At 35.1% G+C, this 21,721-nt stretch overlaps 1 protein-coding gene across 9 annotated transcripts in view; it reads right to left on the bottom strand.

Moving 5' to 3' along the window:
• Positions 1-21,721, bottom strand: part of KIAA0825 (KIAA0825 ortholog) — a 229,148-nt gene that overhangs the window by 199,112 nt on the left and 8,315 nt on the right. For 8 of the 9 annotated variants that reach the window (XM_048930558.1, XM_048930559.1, XM_048930562.1 and 5 more), the window contains one exon: positions 1,319-1,458. In XM_048930558.1, the coding sequence (XP_048786515.1) occupies positions 1,319-1,449 (131 nt within the window). In that variant the 5' untranslated portion in view covers positions 1,450-1,458. Of the gene's footprint in view, positions 1-1,273; positions 1,459-21,721 lie in introns of those variants that run through there. The other variant, XM_048930563.1, reaches the window with a different exon arrangement.

Raw genomic sequence — 21,721 nt, 5'->3', positions numbered from 1 at the left:
TTTGCACATTTGCCAAATATGCTGATGCTAATTTTTTCCAGAGTAACATACTTCAGAAACATCTACTACTATTTTATGACAGAAACTGAACACTGAATATCCACATTTCACTAACATCAACACCTAGAAAACTGTACTGTGCAGTGGTCCACAACTCAAAGCATATTACTGGGATCTTCACTCTCATTGCTAGCCTAGAATATCTATCATCACAATGCATCTGTAAACAGTAAAATATTAAATTAAAACAAACAAACAAAAAAAAACAGATAAGAATAATACAAACAAAAGCATAAAAATCTCTCAGCTTGGCATAAGCAATGTAACAGTAACACAGAGATTACCTAAATCATTTTTCAGTGAAGAACAGCAAAGATTTATCTCCGTTATTCAGGAAGCTGGTTGGTAACAGACACAAAGAGCCCCCACAAATGTAGGCTTCATTAAAAGTTACATAATCTTAAACCAGTTGTTATGAAGGCAGTCTTTGAAATTGTGGCTTCCTAGCATGAATACCTTAGCCAAAAGGTAAACACTAACAAAATTTAATATGAAATTATGCTACTTGTTATATTTGAGTGTACTCTTGTTATTATTTTTTTTTTGAAAGGGCACTTAGTTTATTTCTATAAGAGCATCTTTCACAGTATTCTAACAGTACTAGAGAGTGCAGCTATAAAATACTACCAACGCTTTTCAAAGTACAAAGAAGGCATGAAAACTTTACTTTTATTTATATTTCATAGAAATAAAAAGAAGACATTACTTTCAGAGTGACCTACATATGATATAAAAAATGGACAATTACACATATTTGAAAATAAATTCTAGTTATAAAATCCTCTGTTGTACCATAGATGTAATTAAAGTAGAAAAATAATGAATTATATAAGAAACAATAAAATTTACAAATTATTTGCATTTTCTATTTTCATTAGAATTGCTTAAAGGACACTATGCGATCCGATTTTAATTTTTTTCTGTAGAATTCTGTAGCTTCCAGTGAATAAAAATACTCATAGCAATAAGGAATATTAACTGCCATGGGAATACACATTTTCTTCTTCCAGTATCACACCTACTGCCATAATTCCTAAGATTAAGATAATTCAATTGCTAAAAATACCATGCAGAGAAAGACCATAGCATAAAAATTAAGTGGTATTAAATACTGTTAAATGCTCAAGTGAAAAATGCAAATTACTACAGATACAATTTTAAGAATTTTAACCTGCTACTAGAAAAGAAAGAAGAGAAAAAGTGCATTTCTTACCAAATATAAGTACTTTCACTAAGATAGAAATAACACTGTCTTTACCTAGAAGAATTCTTCTTTATTTTTTCATCAAGATCATCAAGGATCTGTTGAAACTCCAGTTCTCCAGGGAGAACATTTAACAAACAGTCTAAATTGGAAGAATCAAGAGAATACTCTCCTCCCCATTCCATATTCAGAATCTGTAAAACACATAAAGAAAATCAGTTAAATAAGGAAAAAAAAAATCACAATATAAGTATCGAAGTTTACAATGCTTTTTCTTCTGAAACACTTATATTAGTAAGGTAAGCTTTTATGTAAGGAATTTAAAATTATTGTTGAATAGTAAACCTAATGTCCGCTTCTGAGCATAGTTCTATAGAGACATGCACCTGCAAAAAAATAGACAATTTTTTTTAGCATCTTTCATTTTCCATTTTCAAAAAATCAGTTATTTTAATATCAGCCAGAATAGAAGCTTTCTTCATTATATTAGGATTATATTTTTACTATAATGACTAGAAATTATAAATATATACATTAGTGGATATTTTATTTTCTGTATGTGCATTTCTCCTCAAGTAGTAACTGTTTTCTGGTATTTAAGCACATTCAGCTCAGAGTCCCCTCCAGCCTGAGCTTGAGTGTCTTCAGCAATGGGGCATCCACCACCTCTCTGGGCAACCTGTGCCAGTGCTTCACTCCTACTGTAAAAATCTTCTTTGTTATATCCACTTTAAATCTCCATTCTTCTAGTTTGAAACCATCTCCTCTTTCCTTATCACTACAGACCATGATGAAGAGTCTGTCCCCTTCCTTCTTATAGCCCTCTTTAGCCACTGAAAGTCTGCTCTCTGCCTTCTCTTCTCCAGGCTGAACAGCCCCTGTTCTCTCAGATTGTCCTTGTGGGGGTGATGTTCCATCCCTTGGATCATTTTTATGGCCTTGGATTACAGCTTGTCTTGTGAATACTTACTTATTGTACTTTCACTAAAAAAAAAAAAAGCCTTCTATCACTAGCAAGCTGTACTGAAAAACAAATTGTGACTGCCTACTCTGTTAGCATTCAATTGCTAAACTGTCAAGACTGACACTTTTTTCCTCAAAATATTGCTTATTCCCATTTAATACTGAGCTCTCTAAAGAAAGCCTTCAACTGAGCAAAAAGCTGCTAAGCTTATGTGAATCTTCAGAAGTGATGGCATAAATAACACTTTCTAAGCCCCATTGCTAGCAGATAAGCCGCCCTTCTCTTTTTATGGAAATGCCTCCAGTCACATTTTGGGAATTTACCTTGAGATGCTACTATAGAAATAGACTGATGAATCCTGAGTGAACTGTCTGCAAGATACTTGCTCCAAAAAACCATCAGATAAAGACAGAAGGCCAAGACAGTATGTTCTCAAATATGAGTGCAGATGTACAAGTAGCAGAATGCCACATTTCTTCAAGGCAGTGTCACCACTGATTCTGGTTTGGGTCTTTCAAAACAAAGTTATGGCCTGAAGGTATCTTAGATCCTACTACTTTGCACATCTGAATTAACAGTTTAGGACAATAAACATTTAATGGATATAACACTTTCTTAAATTCTCAGAAGCTATAGAATACCTCTCTACAAATAACAATGCAAAGACTTCCCAATATTTTCAGATGTAGCTTTTTCATAGGAAAAAATCACCTTGTAAACATGACAGCCAGGTTTTCATGTAGGCATTCCTGTAAGACTTGCATGTCATACATGTTCAGTTCACTTGTCAAAACAAGGTAATTATTTCTTTCACTTTTGGTTTGTGGGAGCAAAAGCAACATTTGATTAACCAATTTTCAAAAACTGTTTTAACCAGTCAATAGTTTACTCCTTCATGCAAAAACTATTCCCGCTATGAAAGACTGTAATGTTGAAAAAGTGAAAAGCAAAAACGTTTTAGAAGGAAAGAGCAAGTACAAGAAGATATAAATCACTTCAACTTGATCACTCAGTGCAACTGGTGCCAAGGCCCTAAGTGACTGGTTCCCTGTCTGATGATATGTGGCTATGCCAAAGCCAGCTACCAGCCCAGTGAGATGCTACCCTAGAGAGACACCCAGAGAGACCTAGACAAGCTTGACCAGGTGATCCTCATAAGGTTCAACAAATCCAAGTGCAAGGTCTTGCATTTGGGTCACAGTACCTCCTGATGGCAGTAGTATGTAGCTATACTTCTCCCAGTTTATGACATAGACCCCATTACTTTAAGGCTTCAACAATGAGTCTTTTGTTACTAGTAGAACATTACTAGATTATTTCTACTGCATAAAAATCCATTCCAACACTTCTAGCAACTTTGTATATTAAAATTAAATTGTAAATTGTAAATTAATTAAATTATACCCTGCAAATGGCAGGTGGTTGAAACTAGATAAGGTCCTTTTCAACCCAGACTTGATTCTAAATGTTGACAGATTTTTTTTACTGATAAATACTTCATATTGATCCTCCTTTATTTCTCTATGGCACCTTAGTCAATTACAATTCTTATTTTGACTTGAAGTCTGTTTCAGATATCACAGCAATGTGGGCAATTTTTTTGCTATAGTGCACATCACCTGGACAGGTAAATAAATAAATAAATAAATCTCAATACAGCTTTAAGGTTTAGTTTCCTTGTTTTGGTTGCATGATAACTTCTGCTATTTACCATAACTCACATATATGCATAGACAAAACCCCTTAGTGGAAAAAGAAAGGGTAGGCTGGTACTGCTTTATTCAATTTCCAGACTCATTTCCAGACAAAGACTAGTGTAGGCTGAATCTAATTATACTACAACTCTTCAATTTGGTCCTTGAAAAGCCATTCAATGGTTAAACAAGAACCCAAGATATGTCATTAATTTCATTCAGTTAATGTCAATGTATTATTTTAGCTCTTACATAATGAAACATTATCTCCAAATAGTTTCAGTACAACCTTCAGTATTTTTCAAGGTAACTTTTAAATAACTATTTATATTTTGCATTTAAATAATAATTTGCACATACAAAGTATTTAGAAACTATTACGTAATATGTTTAATCATTTATTAACTTTTTTTTTCCCCACACATAATGCTATGCACTTCAGCTTTGTGCAACACAACATCCTGGCAATCAAATTTCCTGGACTGTTACTTTATTGACAACCATCTGAATACTTACTTTCATAATTTTTACACCTAGAGATCTCATTCTGCATGTATCCAGGAAAATAAAACTATTACCATTAACATTAGTTTAAAAGGAGGCTGTCAGTGTACCTGTGATTTGTAAATAGGGATATTTCAAAGTGAATCACTGTATGTACACATAGATAGCCAAATCACTGAAGCTTTTTTTCTGATACTGCTTATCTTAAAGGAAATATATCTTACTGCCCTCGCATCCTTGTAAAACTACAGGGGGATGAGAGAATTGACAAGATTTTTCATCACTAAGCTTACATTTTCAAAACATCACCTTAACAATGACTTTCCTTATCTATCTTTAGTTGCACAACTGTTCCCAGCCACTTTACAGCACAGAAGATGTCATCTGCAATTGCACAGCAGACAGCAATAGAGATGGGAATGGCTCAAGATAATATTCAATGTGAAATTCCTACTGCACTGGATTTAGTATCACTGAATATTTAAAGTTTTTTTGGACACAATATAGGACTAACACAAGAAATACATTTAAAAATCAGAATTTTTTGAGATCTATTGTGATATATACTAGTAAAAGCTTTTTAATCAACTCACCCTTTTAGAAATCTTTTCAAAATTTTATGCCTAAAATAAAGCAGTAAAAAAGGGAAGAAATCAAAATTTCAATTTATAAAATAATAAATCCTTCTAGGTTCTGTTAATAATCAGACACAGAAGGTCTTTATTTATATTTTCCAGTTACCTTTTCATATCCACCTATTATCCAGATTTTGCCAAAGCATACACAGCTTTCACAAAAATATTACCATCTAGTGCCAGAAACAAGAACATTCAATGTATACCAAAAGTAGTATTAATGTGGGCAGTTTTTAGATAATAATTGGAATGCCACGAGTAACTTTGAAGCATGTTTTAGTAAAAATATTTTATAATGTTTCTGCTGCAGATATTTTATATTTAAATGTTAATTTTATACTCTAGTTCTAACCATCATATATATAAAACAAATTTTCCCCTGCATTTTTCAGAGATACTCTCAGTTTCTATAATTAAATTTGTAATCACATTGGACACATTCTTCCCCTCAGACTGTGCCATTATAAAAGACAGCAAATAAGAAAGTGAGATTAGGACACACCATAATACATAGGATTGAAGAAACACAGCCCTCAGTTTGTCTCGTATCTAAAGGAGTAACACTGGGTTGCAGTTCTCTGATCTAAGACAGTTAAAAGCCACCAAATGAGAAGTACTGTTTAAAGCCTTGAAAACAGACTAGATACGTAGCTCCTGTAGAAATCTTCCTATACTAAGCATCAGCTAATGTGTATTTCTGCAGAAAATGGTATGTCATGATTTTTAACATTTGTGGGTTCTCCAAACTATGATGCTTTGTCCTGTTTTATATATACCTGTGCATGCAAAAAGTTAAAATTGAGATCTACAAGTTCTCCTTATGACTTTGCTTGTATTCTTTGGATCACAAAGTGAAATGCTGAGAAAACAAAGAAGAAAATCAGCACTGCTTTTTTTGGTTTCCCTCCACATGAAACTTGTAAGAGATGCTCAAAGACAAAGAGAGAATTCTCATTTACATAAACTTAACCAAACACTATCGGTCAAAGGCAGTGACTTTAAAAGAAGTCTGGAGTTGCAAAGAAACGCCTAAGGAGTAACGTCAAAAAAAGGAATAAAGCACAGCATAACTTTATAATCTTCAGAAAAGAAGAAACCGCTATTTCTGAGAAGTGAAACACTCTTGATATCATCTCTGTCTCTCAGCTATTTACCCCACAGTTGGAGCCACATAGTATACAATATCCAGCATTCAACATGTATCAGCCAGCAACTTTTGGAAAACAAACCAACAAACATTACACAACCTACATGAGAAAAGTCGGTGGTATTCCTCATCTTCTTATTAGCCTTTACAATGACTAAAACCATAACTGACAAAAAAAAACAAAACCTGTTTGTACAGAAGTTTGACTTCTTGCTTTCCTCACTTTTCTGGCATTCTGTAGTAAAAACAAAAGAATTAAAGATGCCACTGCAAATATATTTTTTTATTTTTTATTTATAACTCCATTATATCTAATAAAAAAAAGGAATAAACCTGGTGTAATGTCTTACATGTCTACATGGCATAAGGCCTACTTTACTCAGAAACACTGCATGGTCTTTTTCTCCAAAAGGACAGAAGTGAAAGATATCCACTGTATGTGAGAATAATGGTGCATCTGCAGCAGAATTGTCTTTTCGCTTGTAGCAACAGGCGATGCTATTTAGGGATAGTGTGTGAATTTCCTCACTTTCTTTCATGTACAAACACAGAAAGAAGAGGCAGTACTGTATAAACCCCTAAATCCCTCATAGTTATACTTTCAAATCCACCTGCTATAGTCTTGCTTTCTTGCTTGTCATTAATGTCTAAAATTGTACAGGTTTATAAGGACTGTACTAAAAGAACTAATCTTTTAACGCATTTCTAAAGAACCTAACACTCACCATTCTCCATTAAAAACTTTGCAAATACGTATTAGATAGACTTCTGTGCTTGTCGTAAAAGCCTTTTCTCTTCTGGTTTATTTCAAAATCCTCCATCCTAGCACAATACTCTTTGAGGATGATGTTATTTAAAGGAAAGAAATTTCAAGACCTTTGAGGTCTTATAGTTCAGGAGATCAGATACAGAGTTGTTAAATTTTTTTACTGGCAATAGTCTTCCAACGAAACTATTATATTTAAAAAGGATTACAAGAACTGCCTGTGACCACAGCTTTTAAAACGTGGGCTGAATTTCACTCCCCTCACTCCTGGACATCCCATTTTCTTCTAATATTTCTCAATTTAAAGCAGAAGGTTCAAAAATACCAATTTTATAAAAATGAAATACAGAAACACTCAATAGAGATGTCTCTTAGGGATGTCCAAGCTTTTAGTTATGATCTTTGAGGCTTGTTTAGCGATATAAATATCATGGATTTTTTTTCCCAAATATTATTACTAAAACATTTTAATAAATTCTATATATAGTCCTAAAAAAGTTCTCCCGACAACAGGATACGAGACAACCATTAAAATACTTTACTCATTATTTCTTTCCTTTTATTTCTTTTCAATGTTTTGTTTCTTATATAAAAATTTTGAATTAATTTTTGCTGGTATAGCAATTTCTTAATGTTTCATGTCATACTCCTTACTGCTAAGTAAGGTACTAAATAGAGGAGTAACACACTGCATTTTACCACAATATTCAACTTCATAAACACCATTAAGATTCTGTATGCCTTAGAAATAAACTAAGAAAGGTAATGACATTCTACTTTACTTTATCTTTTGAACTGGATCTAGCTCTAGATTGTGTTGGCTATTTCCAAGCTTACAAAAGAAAGCCTCCTTTGAATAAAATGCATCTGTTTGTACACACCCATTCTCAATGTCTAGGAGTATGCAATGAAAACATCAAGTTTCTGAGTTTCTCATCAAAATCTTCAAAATAGCCAACTGATCAAATCAGATGCAAATATACAGTTCTCAACTTGGAATTTGAAAGAATCCTACACTTCTCTTATTCTAAGCATACCATCAAATTCATGATGAAGCCTAAGAGAGGCACAATGCTTTGGCTGAGAATGTTTTGTTATGTACAAACTGTGAGAGTGGACAAGACTAAATAATCTTAAAGACATCTGCTTCCCTTGTCTTTCAGATAAAGGTTTTTTACCTTAGCAGAAGTGACAACAATCATAGCTCACTTGTAAAAACATTATATTCCTCATTGTCCATGGTATCTTTTCCTAAAGCACATGCATTTAGAATGCAAGGGAAAAAAATGTATTTCCTACTCTTCTCTTATTTTTTCCATATTTAACTCTTTTTGATTTAAAGGGTGTATTGTCTTCTCATCTCCTATTCTTCAGTCCTTTTTTTATGTTCTTGCTTTAAATACTAGTTTCCAAGCCAAATGCGGCTTATACAACTGTTATGTCGTGCATTTTTCTCTCACCATTAGCCCAGGCTCACCTCCTGCTAATTTCAGCCATGTTTTACAAAAGAATAGAAGACTCAGAGAAAATTAAGTTCCTGAAGTTTTGGGAAAATTATTAAGCAATCAGAATTACAATATGTGACTGTAATCGACTCTGCTGTACTTACTCAGAATTTGTAACCAAACACAAGACACAAAGAATAAAAATACTAGGTATTGTTCAATAATCATGCAGTTGTGCTGTATGTTGGAATATGTGGAAGGTGAAGGCCCTATGCCCTTACATGCCAGGAGGACGATGAAGCGGATAATTCACAAAGATGTCTGACAAGCATAAGTCCTCCTGTGAGGTTCATAGATAAAGTGAGGTCCTGATTCCAAAATACAGTGACAGCAGCTACCACTTTCTGCGTTGATAACCTGTGTTCCTATAGATTTGTGCCAGGAGAAAGTCTTGGGAAGCAGGGGAAGTAAGAAACTCTCCAAAGTCTTCTAGAAAAAAACAAAATGAATGAAGGTGAAAGTGAAAAATACGGCTTGTGCTTATGGTGAAAGCACCCACTAGACACAGACAACAAAGACATCTAGATAAAGCACTTGAAAACTACCTTACAAAAAAAAAATTAAGTCACAGTCCAAGACTTTCTGTTATGTAAGTGCAGGTCAATAAATGGGATGTCCTATGACAACTGAATAGCATGTAGGATGCTTGCTTTTTTGAAGATGAGTAACTCTGGCACCACTTACACTAAGTATGTTAGAAACAGTCTTAAATACTGATCACAACATTTGTCTGCTTGACCACATTCTTCCTCCAGTACCAAGGGAAACCTCTACCTTAGTAATGACTGATTTTGGAAGAAACATAGTAAATACCACAGATAGCAAAGGTCATCTAGTTAAGGGCTATCTATTCTTCCTTAAAGAAACTCCTATGCAATACTGGAAACATTATCAAAATCAAAATTCATTGTGCTGTGACAAAAGTTGCTATGTGTTTAAAATGAAGCATTAACATGTTACATTTCTAAAACTCGACAGATAATTTGGCATGTTAATAAGATCATAAAAAATGATATAAAAGACAGTTTAAGACTGCACTGTTTGTTTGTTTAGTTCATGAATACAACATTTTTTATTACCAAAACAGATCAATATTTATTTTATTTTTACTTCAGAGGTGGTTATTGAAGACGCTGTTTATACTTTAGGCTTATTCTTCAAAATAAGTACTCTAAGATCTTTGTAATTAAGCAGTATGCAAGGAGGGAAAGAAAGGAGGAGGGAAAGGAAAGGAAGAGGAAAAGGAAAGAGAAGAAAATGGGAGGATGAATGAGAGAGAAGATCAGCTGTATATCTTTCTGATCTGTTTTTATTATTTTTATCCTTTACTCTTTTAGTTTCACAGATTTCTTAAAATTCCATGAAAACTATATTTAAAAGGTTGTATTATGTCACCTTAAATAACTTTTAATGAATTATTGATTGTACTGTGCCTATTTTAGCTAATAATTTGCCCATAAAATTTGTTTAAATATCCAACTTTCTGTTCCCTCAAGAAATAGTATTTGACTATTGATGTTTTCAGGCTTTTTTTTCTTTTTTGTTTTTTTTTTCTTTCTTTATTTGTCTGTTTCAGTATGATTTTATTTTTTACCACAAAAATCAGGCTCTCAGAAAAGGTCCTACACCAACATTTTTACTTAAAGCAGAATTTCATCTTCACATTTTAACACAGTGTCTTTGAAGATCTTACAATTTTCCTAGTAACTTCTGACCAAAGATTGACTGAAAAACATCATGCAAACTACTTGTACATTTACTTTGTGGAATATTTCGTTCTTCAGTTTCAGCTCTGTATCTCACACATTCTTTACATCTTCAGAGCTAATAACTGCAGAGAAACATTCCAAGTTTCAAATGAGAGTTCTTGCATTATGAAAGAAAAAGAGTACTTTATAAACAAAGTACTTATAATGTCATAAATCATATAAACTTTGGTTTAAATGAACTTTTTATTTCCTATTAAAAAAATAAACGTTTTAAAAAACAAAAACAAAAACGAAGCTATTTCTCAGGCTTGTGAGTTAGCCAAACAGAACAACAATTTCTGGTTGCCATATCATGGAAGATACAAAATATGGGTGTTGTTATACCATCATTGTAAGAAACTGCTGTCAGATGTTTTAGTGCTGGACTTCTGAATACCAAAAAGTAATTTATTTTGCAGCAGCTGTAGTCTTGGTACAATACTTACTAGAGAAGATAGAAGAAAAAATGGATAAAGTATTAATAAAAGAATTAAGGCAATTAAATAGAGCAACTGAAGAGTTAACACATACTTACACACTTCAACACACAAACATACACACATTTGCTTACACTTTCTAAAGAATTTCTTAAGCTAAAAAAATGTCTTTTTTTAGATATTCAAACATTTTTTAGACAGAAAGCTAAACAAGGTATGAAAAAATGTTTTGCAGTACAGATTGGTTTTTAGATTGGTTACAATTTCATAAAGATATCTGTGTTATGTTCATGTTCTAATCAGATCAGTTTAAACATCTCACTAAAATATGAGGTGAGGTTTAATAAACCTGTAAATCCATTCAAGAAACTGTTGTGGTTTTGTGTAATTTTACTGAGCAATAAATTAATAAATAAATAAATAAATAAATAAAGTACTTCAAAGGTTAAGTGAGCAAATTTCTTGTTATTTTGAGATATATTTCCGAACAGAAGAGTCTACTTCTGTTTGAAAACACATATACAGTAAATCAGCTGGCTTTGCTGAAGCAGCACATCAAAGGCAGAAAGAATAGTAACTATTCTGAATTAGACAGTAACTACAAAAGAGGAGTTCGTCAAAAAAGACACTGATTCCTGAGAGGGCATTTGTTACCTCTCAAACATTCAGCTAGAATTCCTGCCCTGGAATAGGTGTTATGTGACCCATGTATCACATCTGAATTTCAAGATTTTTCAAAGAAAATCATATATTCTTTTTCTCAATCACATATAACTGAAACCACTATGTAAGGAAGACAGTATGATTCCATATTCTGTTTCACAGCTTCCTACACCGCAGACTAGTTTGAATGCTATTCAAACCTACAGGCTTATTTCAGTTTCAGAAAATTGGGAAGTCAAGTCACATTCTAAAACTGAATACACTAAAATGAACAAGAATGGAAAAGTTCAGCTAAAGATACACAGAGGTAAAAAAGACAGCTCTTGACAAACTTTTCTAACACTTACCTTACGTATTCAGAAACCCATGCTCCTCTTCCTTTTAAACTTAACCTCCTAGCCTTCCATTTCAGCATGGACTGTGCTATTCTTTCTGTTATGCTTACATTTCATAACCAGGAAGTTCAGTTTTAACTATAAGCAGAATGAAATATAAGATTTGACAAACAGAAAGTATTTGAAAAGAAAACTGTTCAGCTCCTCCACAAAATATACCTTGAAATCCCAGAAGAACCTGCTTTACTGGTAAAAGCCAAGAAAACAAGAAAACCAAGAACTTGTCCGGGTTACAACCAAAGGGCTTCTTTTTTATGTTAAGTCAATTTATTGACAATAAACTCTACTCTTATTTAAAACAATCCTACTTCTTTGTGCAACATATCCATTGTCATCTTACTTACAAATCATGCTGTTTTTTCTGACTCTATTTTTAGAGATTTACTTCTAGGTCTAACTTAAATCAGTTACAGATCTCTGCTCACAATCCCGTCCTAATAGGCCAGCAGAGGATCATTCTCGATAGCTCTCTAACCATTTTTATCAGTCTCCAAGTCATGTGCTGATTCAAGGTATTCCCCAAGTGTCATATTTTAATATGTCAACAAAGGAATCCCACCTTTCAGATAATTAACTTTTAGAGCTGCTCCACGTTTAAAAAAAACCTCAGTTCAAAGCTATCTAGGACTTATCTTGAAAACCTTGTTACACATATGGGAGTCCCCACCACCCAAGCAGCAGATCCCCTCTGGTATAAAAATAATTGTTACGGGACAGTGACATTTGATAGAGAAAAACACAAAATGGTGATGGTTGTAGCGTATTTTTTACTCAATTTCAAAATTAAATTTACTTGACTTCTGAAATTTATTTTACCTTTGACAACCTATCTGGAAATTTTAAAAGTAAGGAAAATGCTTGTTATATATAATGCCCTCACTTGAGAAAAATAAAATGCTTTGCTTATACTCCTATTCAACAAGCTTTTAACAGCTGGTATCACATGGAAGCAAAAGATGAACGTGCTAACAATAATTATTATATATGATATCATATATCATATGATATAATATGATATCATATATTAAATAGTAAGGAAGCACAAGTTTCTAGTGCTAGTGATTCTGGAAACAAGTCCCCATGTAGTAGGAAGCCTTTCCATCACATGAAATGCTGATAGAAATCTAAAAGGGAATTATCTTTAGAAATCATCAAAAATTGTTACTAACCACAATGTGTGCTGAATTTTGTGGACTAAGGCCTCTGTAGAGGCTTAACAAGCTCTTTGGTGACCTTTATTTGTTATGAAATTATGTTAACTTAGATTTTCTTACCTATGATTCAGTTGAATAAACAAAGTGGGGGAAAAAAAAAAAAAAAAAAAAAGGAGAATTGTGCTACGCACAAATACTACCAATACATTATGATTTTCTGTAAATGCATAAATAAATAAATAAATAAATAAATATGCACCTTTCCCATAGCTGAAAGTCTTACACTAAATATGAATTATACAAGGAAAGATATCCCAGCTGATACTGAACTATACATTTCACTGCAAATTGGTATGGTAAATTATGCAAAAACATAAAAACACATATTACGCTTGCAGTAAAGAATTCCATAAATTATGACACACATTTGTGTTATTTACATCAAGAATAAAACCAAGTACAAGCTATCACACACTAACAAGAACAAACAACAAGGAATCTCAGAAATGATTTTTAAGGGTCCCTTCCAACGCAGAACATTCTATGTTTCTATTGAAGAGGGGCTGGAAGAGCAGGGTTTCCTCAGACTAGAGAAAGAAGGCTCTGGAGAGATCTCACAAGTGGCCTTACAGTACTTAAAAAGGAGGTCTACAGAAAAAAAGATGGACAGGGACCATTTGTCAGGGAGTGCAGTAACAGAACAAAGACTGACAGTTTTAGAAGAGAATAGATCTGGTTAGATATTAGAAAGAAATTCTCCACCATGAGGGCAGTGAGGCCCTAGCACAGCTCTCCAGAAAAGCTGTGGATGACCTATCCCTCGATGGGCTCAAGTCCAGCTTATACGGGGCCTTGGGCAGACTCAGCTGGTGGGTGGCAGCCCTGTGCATGGCAGGGGATTGGAATCAAGCAGACTTCCCTGAAGTCCCCCCTGACCATCCTGCAACTCTACGATGAATGTGAAATTACCTCTGGAACAAAGGAATTCACGCTCACTTTTTCCAGCATCTCCTCTCATCTACTGTGTTCTGCATTTCTGAACAAATATCTTACCTTTTGTTGTAAACACTGAAATGTTAAATTTTGAGATTATTCTTGCTCCTTGCCCTTCAAATTAATTCCACAGACATTAAAAAAAGGTATATTGATTCAATTAACTTCCCATCTGACAAATACTAAAGAAGAGGAGACAGAGATATACTTGAGCATTTCCCTGAGTAACATACTAACTCTGCACATTCAAGAAGGGTAAATTCCTCCCAATTCTTATTAACCTAGACCAATTCTACATTACCTGGAACCTGAACTTTGCATGTTCTTACACTTAGGTACTCTATAATTTGTGCTAAATTTGAAATTTTGCATTTACAAATACTTGTGCATGAAGCAGTTAAATAGCACCACTGAATGACATAAACTGTGCAACTAAATAGAGATATCAAACAAATACAAATATTTGATATTTGTTACTGTCCCCAAATTAAATTCACTTAGGAAAAAAAAAAAAGGAAAATATTTCCAGTTTCTTTGAAAGAGACTGTCTTTCACTTTCACACTTTTATGCTACAATTTTAGTTAGCATAGTTAACAGGCTACATATTGCACAGATACAACGCAATGCTGTTTACAGTGAATTATATCCTATATCAGTAGCTGAAGGACTATCCAGATCTCTAAGAACCAATAAATACTTGGCAGTGATAAATCTTACAGCTTGGTTGCTTTCCATTCTCTCTGGTTACCTTGCTTGCCCCTAACTTCTTTACAATTGTTTTTTGTCCAGGTAACTACTGCTGTAGCTCAGGTGTTTTCTCAGAATTAACATCAGAATGCCAGCTCACAGCTGCAAAAAGAATACTACAAGGCTACCAAACATATACTTCTATGCATAGCAAGCGTACCTCCACCTTTTCAAGTACCACATAATTAGTATTTCCTTGCACTGACAATAAACACAAGCTCTCTGAGACAGAGTGAGAGTACATGAGAACCCTGCAGCACTGTAACACAGTGGCACAACCTGTGAAAAATGTGAAAGTATTTTGTAAATCAGATAACCAGAAGAACATAACTGCAAGGGAGCAAACAGAAACTTACAGTACAGCGGCACATAAGAGGTTCAGGAAAACACATGTAAACAGGACAATAAGACTACAAAATAAGAGATATGTATACACATAAAGCAAGAAGGGTATCTGTTGGAAACAGAACAGTTCTGTAGAATAAATTGAAAAGAGGCCTGTCAAAATCAGAAAAAGTCCTGATTCTAAAAAAAAAAGACTACAAACAATTATGTTGAGAGCAAATGAGATCATAGAATCACAGAATCACAGAATTGTAGGGGTTGGAAGGGACCTCCAGAGATCATCGAGTCCAACCCCTCTGACAAAGCAGGTTCCCTACACCAGGTAGCACAGGTAGGCATCCAGGCAAGACTTGCATATCTCCAGAGAAGGAGACTCCACAACCCGCCTGGGCAGCCTGTTCCAGTGCTCCGTCACCTTACCATAAAGAAGTTCTTGCGCACATTCGTTCGAAACTTCCTATGCTGCAGCTTATGTCCATTTCCCCTTGTCCTGTCTCCACTCACCACTGGCCTCACCACATGGCCCCCACACCTTAGATATTTATAGACCTGGATCAGGTCCCCTCTCAGTCTCCTTTTCTCAAGGCTGAACAGACCCAGTTCACTCAGCCTTTCCTCATAGCAGAGATGCTCCAGACCCTTCACCATCTTCGTGGCCCTCCGCTGGACTCTTTCCAAGAGATCCCTGTCTTTTTTGTACTGGGGAGCCCAGAACTGGACGCAGTACTCCAGATGAGGCCTCACCAGGGCATCTTCCCTTTTTCTCTGAGAGATCTTCCCTTTTTCTTTGAGGAGGTGGGTAAGAAGTATTAAACAGTAAGGAAGAAAGGAAGAAGGGGAAAATGATGATGCCTGACTACAATTAAAAAGTATGTGTTGCTTATTAACATCAAAAAAGTAAAATATTGCATTGAAATGTGAAATTGGAATAATACATCAGCATTCTATATACTACCAACACAGCTATTTCTAGTTCCCTACGTCACTAATATACAAATCCAAACATTTAGTTACAAGTTTTATGCTCTTGTGAGCAGAGTTCAACTCCTAGTTCTGCTATACGCATTATATATGACACACTATTTGGGTAGATCACTGTGTTGGGGACCTGAAGGCCCCTGACTGAAGAATGATCTTGGGACAGAAAAAAGTATTCTGACAATTTTAAGGGAACGGATGCTTGTGGCTGCAGCTGCAAGTATCTTGTTCTGTAGAGAGAGCTGACCTTGGTAGTTTATCTTGTTTTTGCAAAGACTTGTTTTGCAAGCAGGTATTCAACTTGGGCTCTGTATCACGCGTTGGCCATCCGGATACAGCGTGCAAGTGGAAAAAGCTTGCAGATTTTGGTGAGAAGAAAAACAGGAGAGAGGCTGCGATAGGAGAGAGAGGAAAAGTGCACCTTGAAACAGGGGGCACCCTGATGGCAATACCTATCAAATCCACTGCTGCACATTGCTTCTCTCCTTTTCAGTGGTTTGCTATCTCTCAAGTGTAGGTAAGCAATACTGCACTTGTTTAGGGAGTTTCTCCTTCCTGCTCACAGGGATTACCTAAAAATAGATGCCTGTGTGCATGAGTGTATGTTGACTAAAACTCGTAATCCTCTGAGCTACTCTGAGTGCATAGTCTGCTTGCCTCTGCTCTTGAGACATCCTGCCTCTCAGATCCAAATGTTCCCTGAAACAATCACCCATTCCTATTCTTTAAATTTGATCAAAGCAGGACCACTCTTTCTCTCCTCTCCTTTCCTTTGTCCTGTTCATGTTTTGAGATATTTGGCTTGAAGACTGTCTTCCACTGTGCCTAGCATTAAGCAGAAATGAGGACAGATCTCAGCCTGTTACACACTTGGATCAAGGTAATCTGAGGTATGTATACACAGTGGGAGAAGAACTCCTTGAGAGTAGCCTTGATGGGAAGAACTTGTGGGTCCCTGTTGATGAAAAGCTGCATGAGCCAGCAGTGTGAGCTTGCAACCCAGAAAACCAATAGCATCCTGAGCTGTATTAGAAGCGGAGTGGCCAGAAGGGACAGGGAGGTGATTGTCTCTCCTTACTCTGTCCTTGTGAGGCTCCAGCTGAAGTACTGCGTCCAGGCCTGGGGCCCCCAATATCGGAAAGACGTGGAGCTTTTGGAGAAGGTCCAGAGGAGCGCGGTGATCTTCAATGATCAGAGGGCTGGAGCACCTCCTCTTACAAGTCAGGCTGAAAGAACTGGGCTTGTTCAGCCTGGAAAAGGGAAGGCTGCAGGGAGACCTCATTGCAGCCTGCTATATTTAAAGGGAGTTTATAAACAAGAGAGAAATCAATTTTTAAACAAGGGTAGATAGTGATAGGATAGGAGGAATGGTTTTAAACCAAATGAGGGGTGATTTAGATAAGATATCAGGTGAAACTCTTTACTGAGAGAGTAGTGAGGTGCTGGCAGAGGCTGCCAAGAAATGTCATGAATGTCCAACCACTGCTAGATGTCCAGAGCCTCATCAACCTGATCTAGTATTTGATCTAGCAGCTGACAGCGCTGCCTGTGGCAGGAAGGTTGGAACTTGAAGATCCTTGGGGACCCTTCTAACCTAAGCCATTCTATGATTCTATGTGGCGCTTCCAACAAAACAGAAAACTGTAATGCTAACCTTTTTGATAGTTCAAGTACAGGCTTCTGCAACTGCAGAGCTACACATTTCATTTCTTGCACAGAAATATCTCATTGCTCTGTCTGTTACCTCCCCCCCCCCCAGACTGTCCTATGCACACATTTTAAGTCCTCTTTTATTTCAAGATCTGCATCAGGCTGACTGTTTGTAACTTACATTCTCTCTTCCAGCTTACACTGGGGCTTTGCACCCTTCTCTCACAATTCAAACTCTGCTTTCTCCTTTATTGGAGCACCTTCTTAACCAATGTCCCTCCTTTGTTTTCATCAGCACCCTCTGATCTCTCTGCAGTCCCTACTTTGCACATCTGCAAACTATTTCAAGTAACCTCTTTTCCTGCAGTCACTCTGCTCCCTTACCCCTTTTGTTCTGGGAGATGAATCACTCCGGATGCTAATACACTTCGCTAGACTGTGAAGACAGGTGAAGATGAGAGACGGGCCTTGCTATACTGGCATGGTTCAACTCTTCAAACATTGCATTTTTAGCCATGACGTTGTCTGAAAGATACAAAGCTTTGGCTGTGCTAAATAACAGCAAAGGCTTTTATGTGTCACCAGTTTTCCTTTCAATTCTCTAACTTCCTATTAAATCAGTAAGACTCAAGACTGAATACTGGCCCAAGCCTGATTTTTTCACAAAGTTCTGTGAACTGTGTTCTGAAAACAAAAAAGGAAACCACATAGAAATGAGAACAACCTTCAGACTCAACTGATCAGATCAGATGTCTTACATCTGCCCTGACTTGTCTGCTCAAAAATTGAAAGTTTACCTATACAATCTACAGATAAAACAAAGGATTAACATTAAATAATACATTGTATATTCACTAGCTGCTAAAAGATGAATACAGTGTGCAGCTAATGTATCTTCAGCAATTAAAAATTCAGCTATATGAATACTGCAATAATTTAAGATTTTAAATAATTTATCTCGAAGTGGCATAAAAGAATACTATTTAAAAATAACATGCAAGATGCAAGTCATGAAAAATTGATGTGCAATAGCAATCCTTAAGACTTCTGCTTACTTTATGTAAAATTATACATGCTAAGAAAATTCCTACCAAAATTCCAGGATCTGGAAAAGAAATCTTATAACCAGTTCCATCAATTCTTAATCCTCAATTTTCAGCTTCATTCCCTCTGAAGTAAACAAGGCAAACTGTATGGACTCAAAGAAAGAATACAGTATTTTATCTAAATCTAATAACAAAAGAGAAAATTAAATTTTCCCTGGGACCACCTCCTTTTTCCCACCATTTGCCTCTCTTGTCTCTTCTTCTGGTGTGCTCCCTCCTTTACATTTCCCAATGAAGGTAAGTGCTGAATGGCTTTGTTAAGTCAGAAAAATCATCTATAACTGCATTTTACTGTATTTGCTGCTTAATATATCCCAACAGTGAACCTAGCATTTAGAATCTATCATATCAACATAGTCATCATGATCCAAGCTGCAAATAATAGAGAGTGTCACTGTCAATTTTGCTTTCTCACACTTCTTTCCCTACACTTCATCTGATTTTAATAATCCCTGTCAAACCACAAACAGTCCAAATTACCTTCTTGACACAGAAGCTTTCAAGGAAGAGACAGAATCTCAACTTTCATTTAGCAACTACAAAAGCAAGCTGTCCGACTGGACAAATATTATTTCCAGTCTTGACAATCTCTACAGTAAAGCATGCTTTTTAATTTTCACTGAAGCTGCCAAGGGTTTGATAAAAGCTTCTTGTTTAGTGCAGACTGACTCACAGGATTAGCAAACCAACAGTGGTAACTGTGTTTAAAGAAGCAAGCACTTTCAAAAAAAAGAAAAAACCGCATGCAAAAGGTGATAATTTCATGTCATAAGTTAACAATAAACTGCATTAAAAATAAGATTATACAAAAAATTCAATTTAGAAGATTTCGTAGGATCTGTTTCAAGATCATTTTGTTTCTACAGTTGACCAATGGTTATTTCTAGAATGTAATATAAATCAGACTTTCAAGGAAGACAGCTTTATATTCAACAACATCAGTGACAGTCTAAGAAAGGTTAGCACTTGACAACAGGAAATATGTTCAAGGCAAATAGCCTTCTGCAAAAGGACAAGATCTGTAATTATTTTCCTCACTGTTGGCTTGTCTTCAAAGTAGATCTTGATAATGTAACTTGCTGCTTCACACACATCAGTTTAAAAGTAATTGATTTCTGTGATGAAGCACAGTATTGTATAATTAGCATTCTATTTGATGTTTATGTGGATTAATCAAAGCATAATACATTTCAGTATATTTTCTTCACATAGATACACTAGACTCTCTAATCATGGGGAAGTCTACTGCTTCCTAACATTTTGACTTATTTAAAGTTTCAATCAGATTTTGAAGTGTTACTAGTTACAAAAAAAAAGAAAACAGATCAAGATGCTGCCTATAAGAAGCCTCACATAAAATATTTGTTTTAATACCTCAAATTGCCTGTCTAATATATAGGTGTAATTTAAGACCAGTCAAAGGTGTTTTAAAAGATTATTCGGTAACAAGTCAGAAAACACCAAAACAATAAAAGTCTGTTTTTCATGAATTTATAAAATCACTTTAAGAAATGGTTTATGCCTAGATAGTGTTTACAGTTCTACTGCAAAGGAACTACACTTTCTACTAATACAGTACAGTTACAGGACTAACAGTTTGAGCTCACATCTGGATCTCCATAATCACTAATGTTCACAGGAAGATCACAGAATCACAGAATGGCTATTTTTTTCAATTTTTTATATCACTAGGTACTCCAAGGATAAGTTGGTAATATGAAAAGAATCAAGTGGGCTGTATTCCTCATCACCCACTATATCTGCATAACCTGACACAACTCACTGATCCCAGTAAAATGGTATAGTAAGAATCAAAATCGCTGTATAGTATACTATTCATATTTCAAATAATCCAGCTCTCTATCTGTACTACTAGATGATATAGCTCCCTATAGCTCCCACTTCTTGGAACGATTACAGTTTTTATTACAGTTAGACCTTTGTACCGGTATGCAGTAATGACAATGCATATAAAAAGACTGGAAACGTAGATTGATTGCACAAAGAGATTCAGATAACTTGAGAGACAGGGCACCTTTCTTGACCTTTACTCCCAGGGTCAAGGGAGGTGATTAGAGTTCTCTGTATTATGGAACAGACAGTACTCTGCTCCAAATACAATAATCAGAAGGGAATGCTGCACTGCTGTACCACAGCACCTTCAGAAACAATAAAAATCATAATTTCAAAAACAATGGTTTCAATTAAACCATGTCTTCTACACAACAAAGAAAGAGATACCTTCTTCACATTTCTTGAAAAAGTGATGCTAGTGTAATCTGAAAATAATACCTACACATTTCTTACTTAAAAACATCTAGTCATTTTTTTTTCTATCTGGCATAAAGTGGTAAGAATTCATAAAATAGTTAATCTGAGCAATGTGCCAAGATCTTCCAAAAACCTCTTGATTTTAAATGCAGCATATCTAAAATTTTTCTCAATCAATAAAAATTCATACATATTCTTGATTAGAAGCCAGAAGTATCTTCTTTTGAACAGGTCTCATTTTACCACATGGTTAGAACTTTAACACATGTGCAGTATAGCAACTCAATTTCAGAAGAAATTGGTGTACAATTTATACAAACACTTAAACATAAATTGAGTCACTGTATTTTCTTCTCATATTTGGTTTTAAGAGACCGTGCATAATGTTCAAGTAACTTTTTTTTTCAATGGTCCTTTGCAAAAAGAAATTACCAAAATTATTAATAGGTAATATTTGAGGAATTAATACCTTCATAAATAAAAATCCTAAGTGACTACGTATTTGTATAATTTCTCATTTATAATGCTGAATACTTCTTAATTCCAAGTGATAAAAAATAGTCCAAATTCAAAATGTTAAAAAGCTTTAACTTTATAAATCTGCATTTTTGTCGTTACCTGTTACATGAATCACATTAGTTGCGTAAAACTTAACTTTGTTGTTCCAAAGGTAGAAAAGCAACAAGGAGACATTTGCAGATTAAGAAACTAGAAGGCCTCAGAATCTAACCAAATAGCACATGGTAGCTGAAAG

Source organism: Lagopus muta, chromosome Z (genome assembly GCF_023343835.1).
Source record: "Lagopus muta isolate bLagMut1 chromosome Z, bLagMut1 primary, whole genome shotgun sequence".
Taxonomy (NCBI): domain Eukaryota; kingdom Metazoa; phylum Chordata; class Aves; order Galliformes; family Phasianidae; genus Lagopus; species Lagopus muta.
The sequence above is the reverse complement of the archived record's forward strand: the minus strand, read 5'-3'. Positions and strand labels throughout refer to the sequence as shown.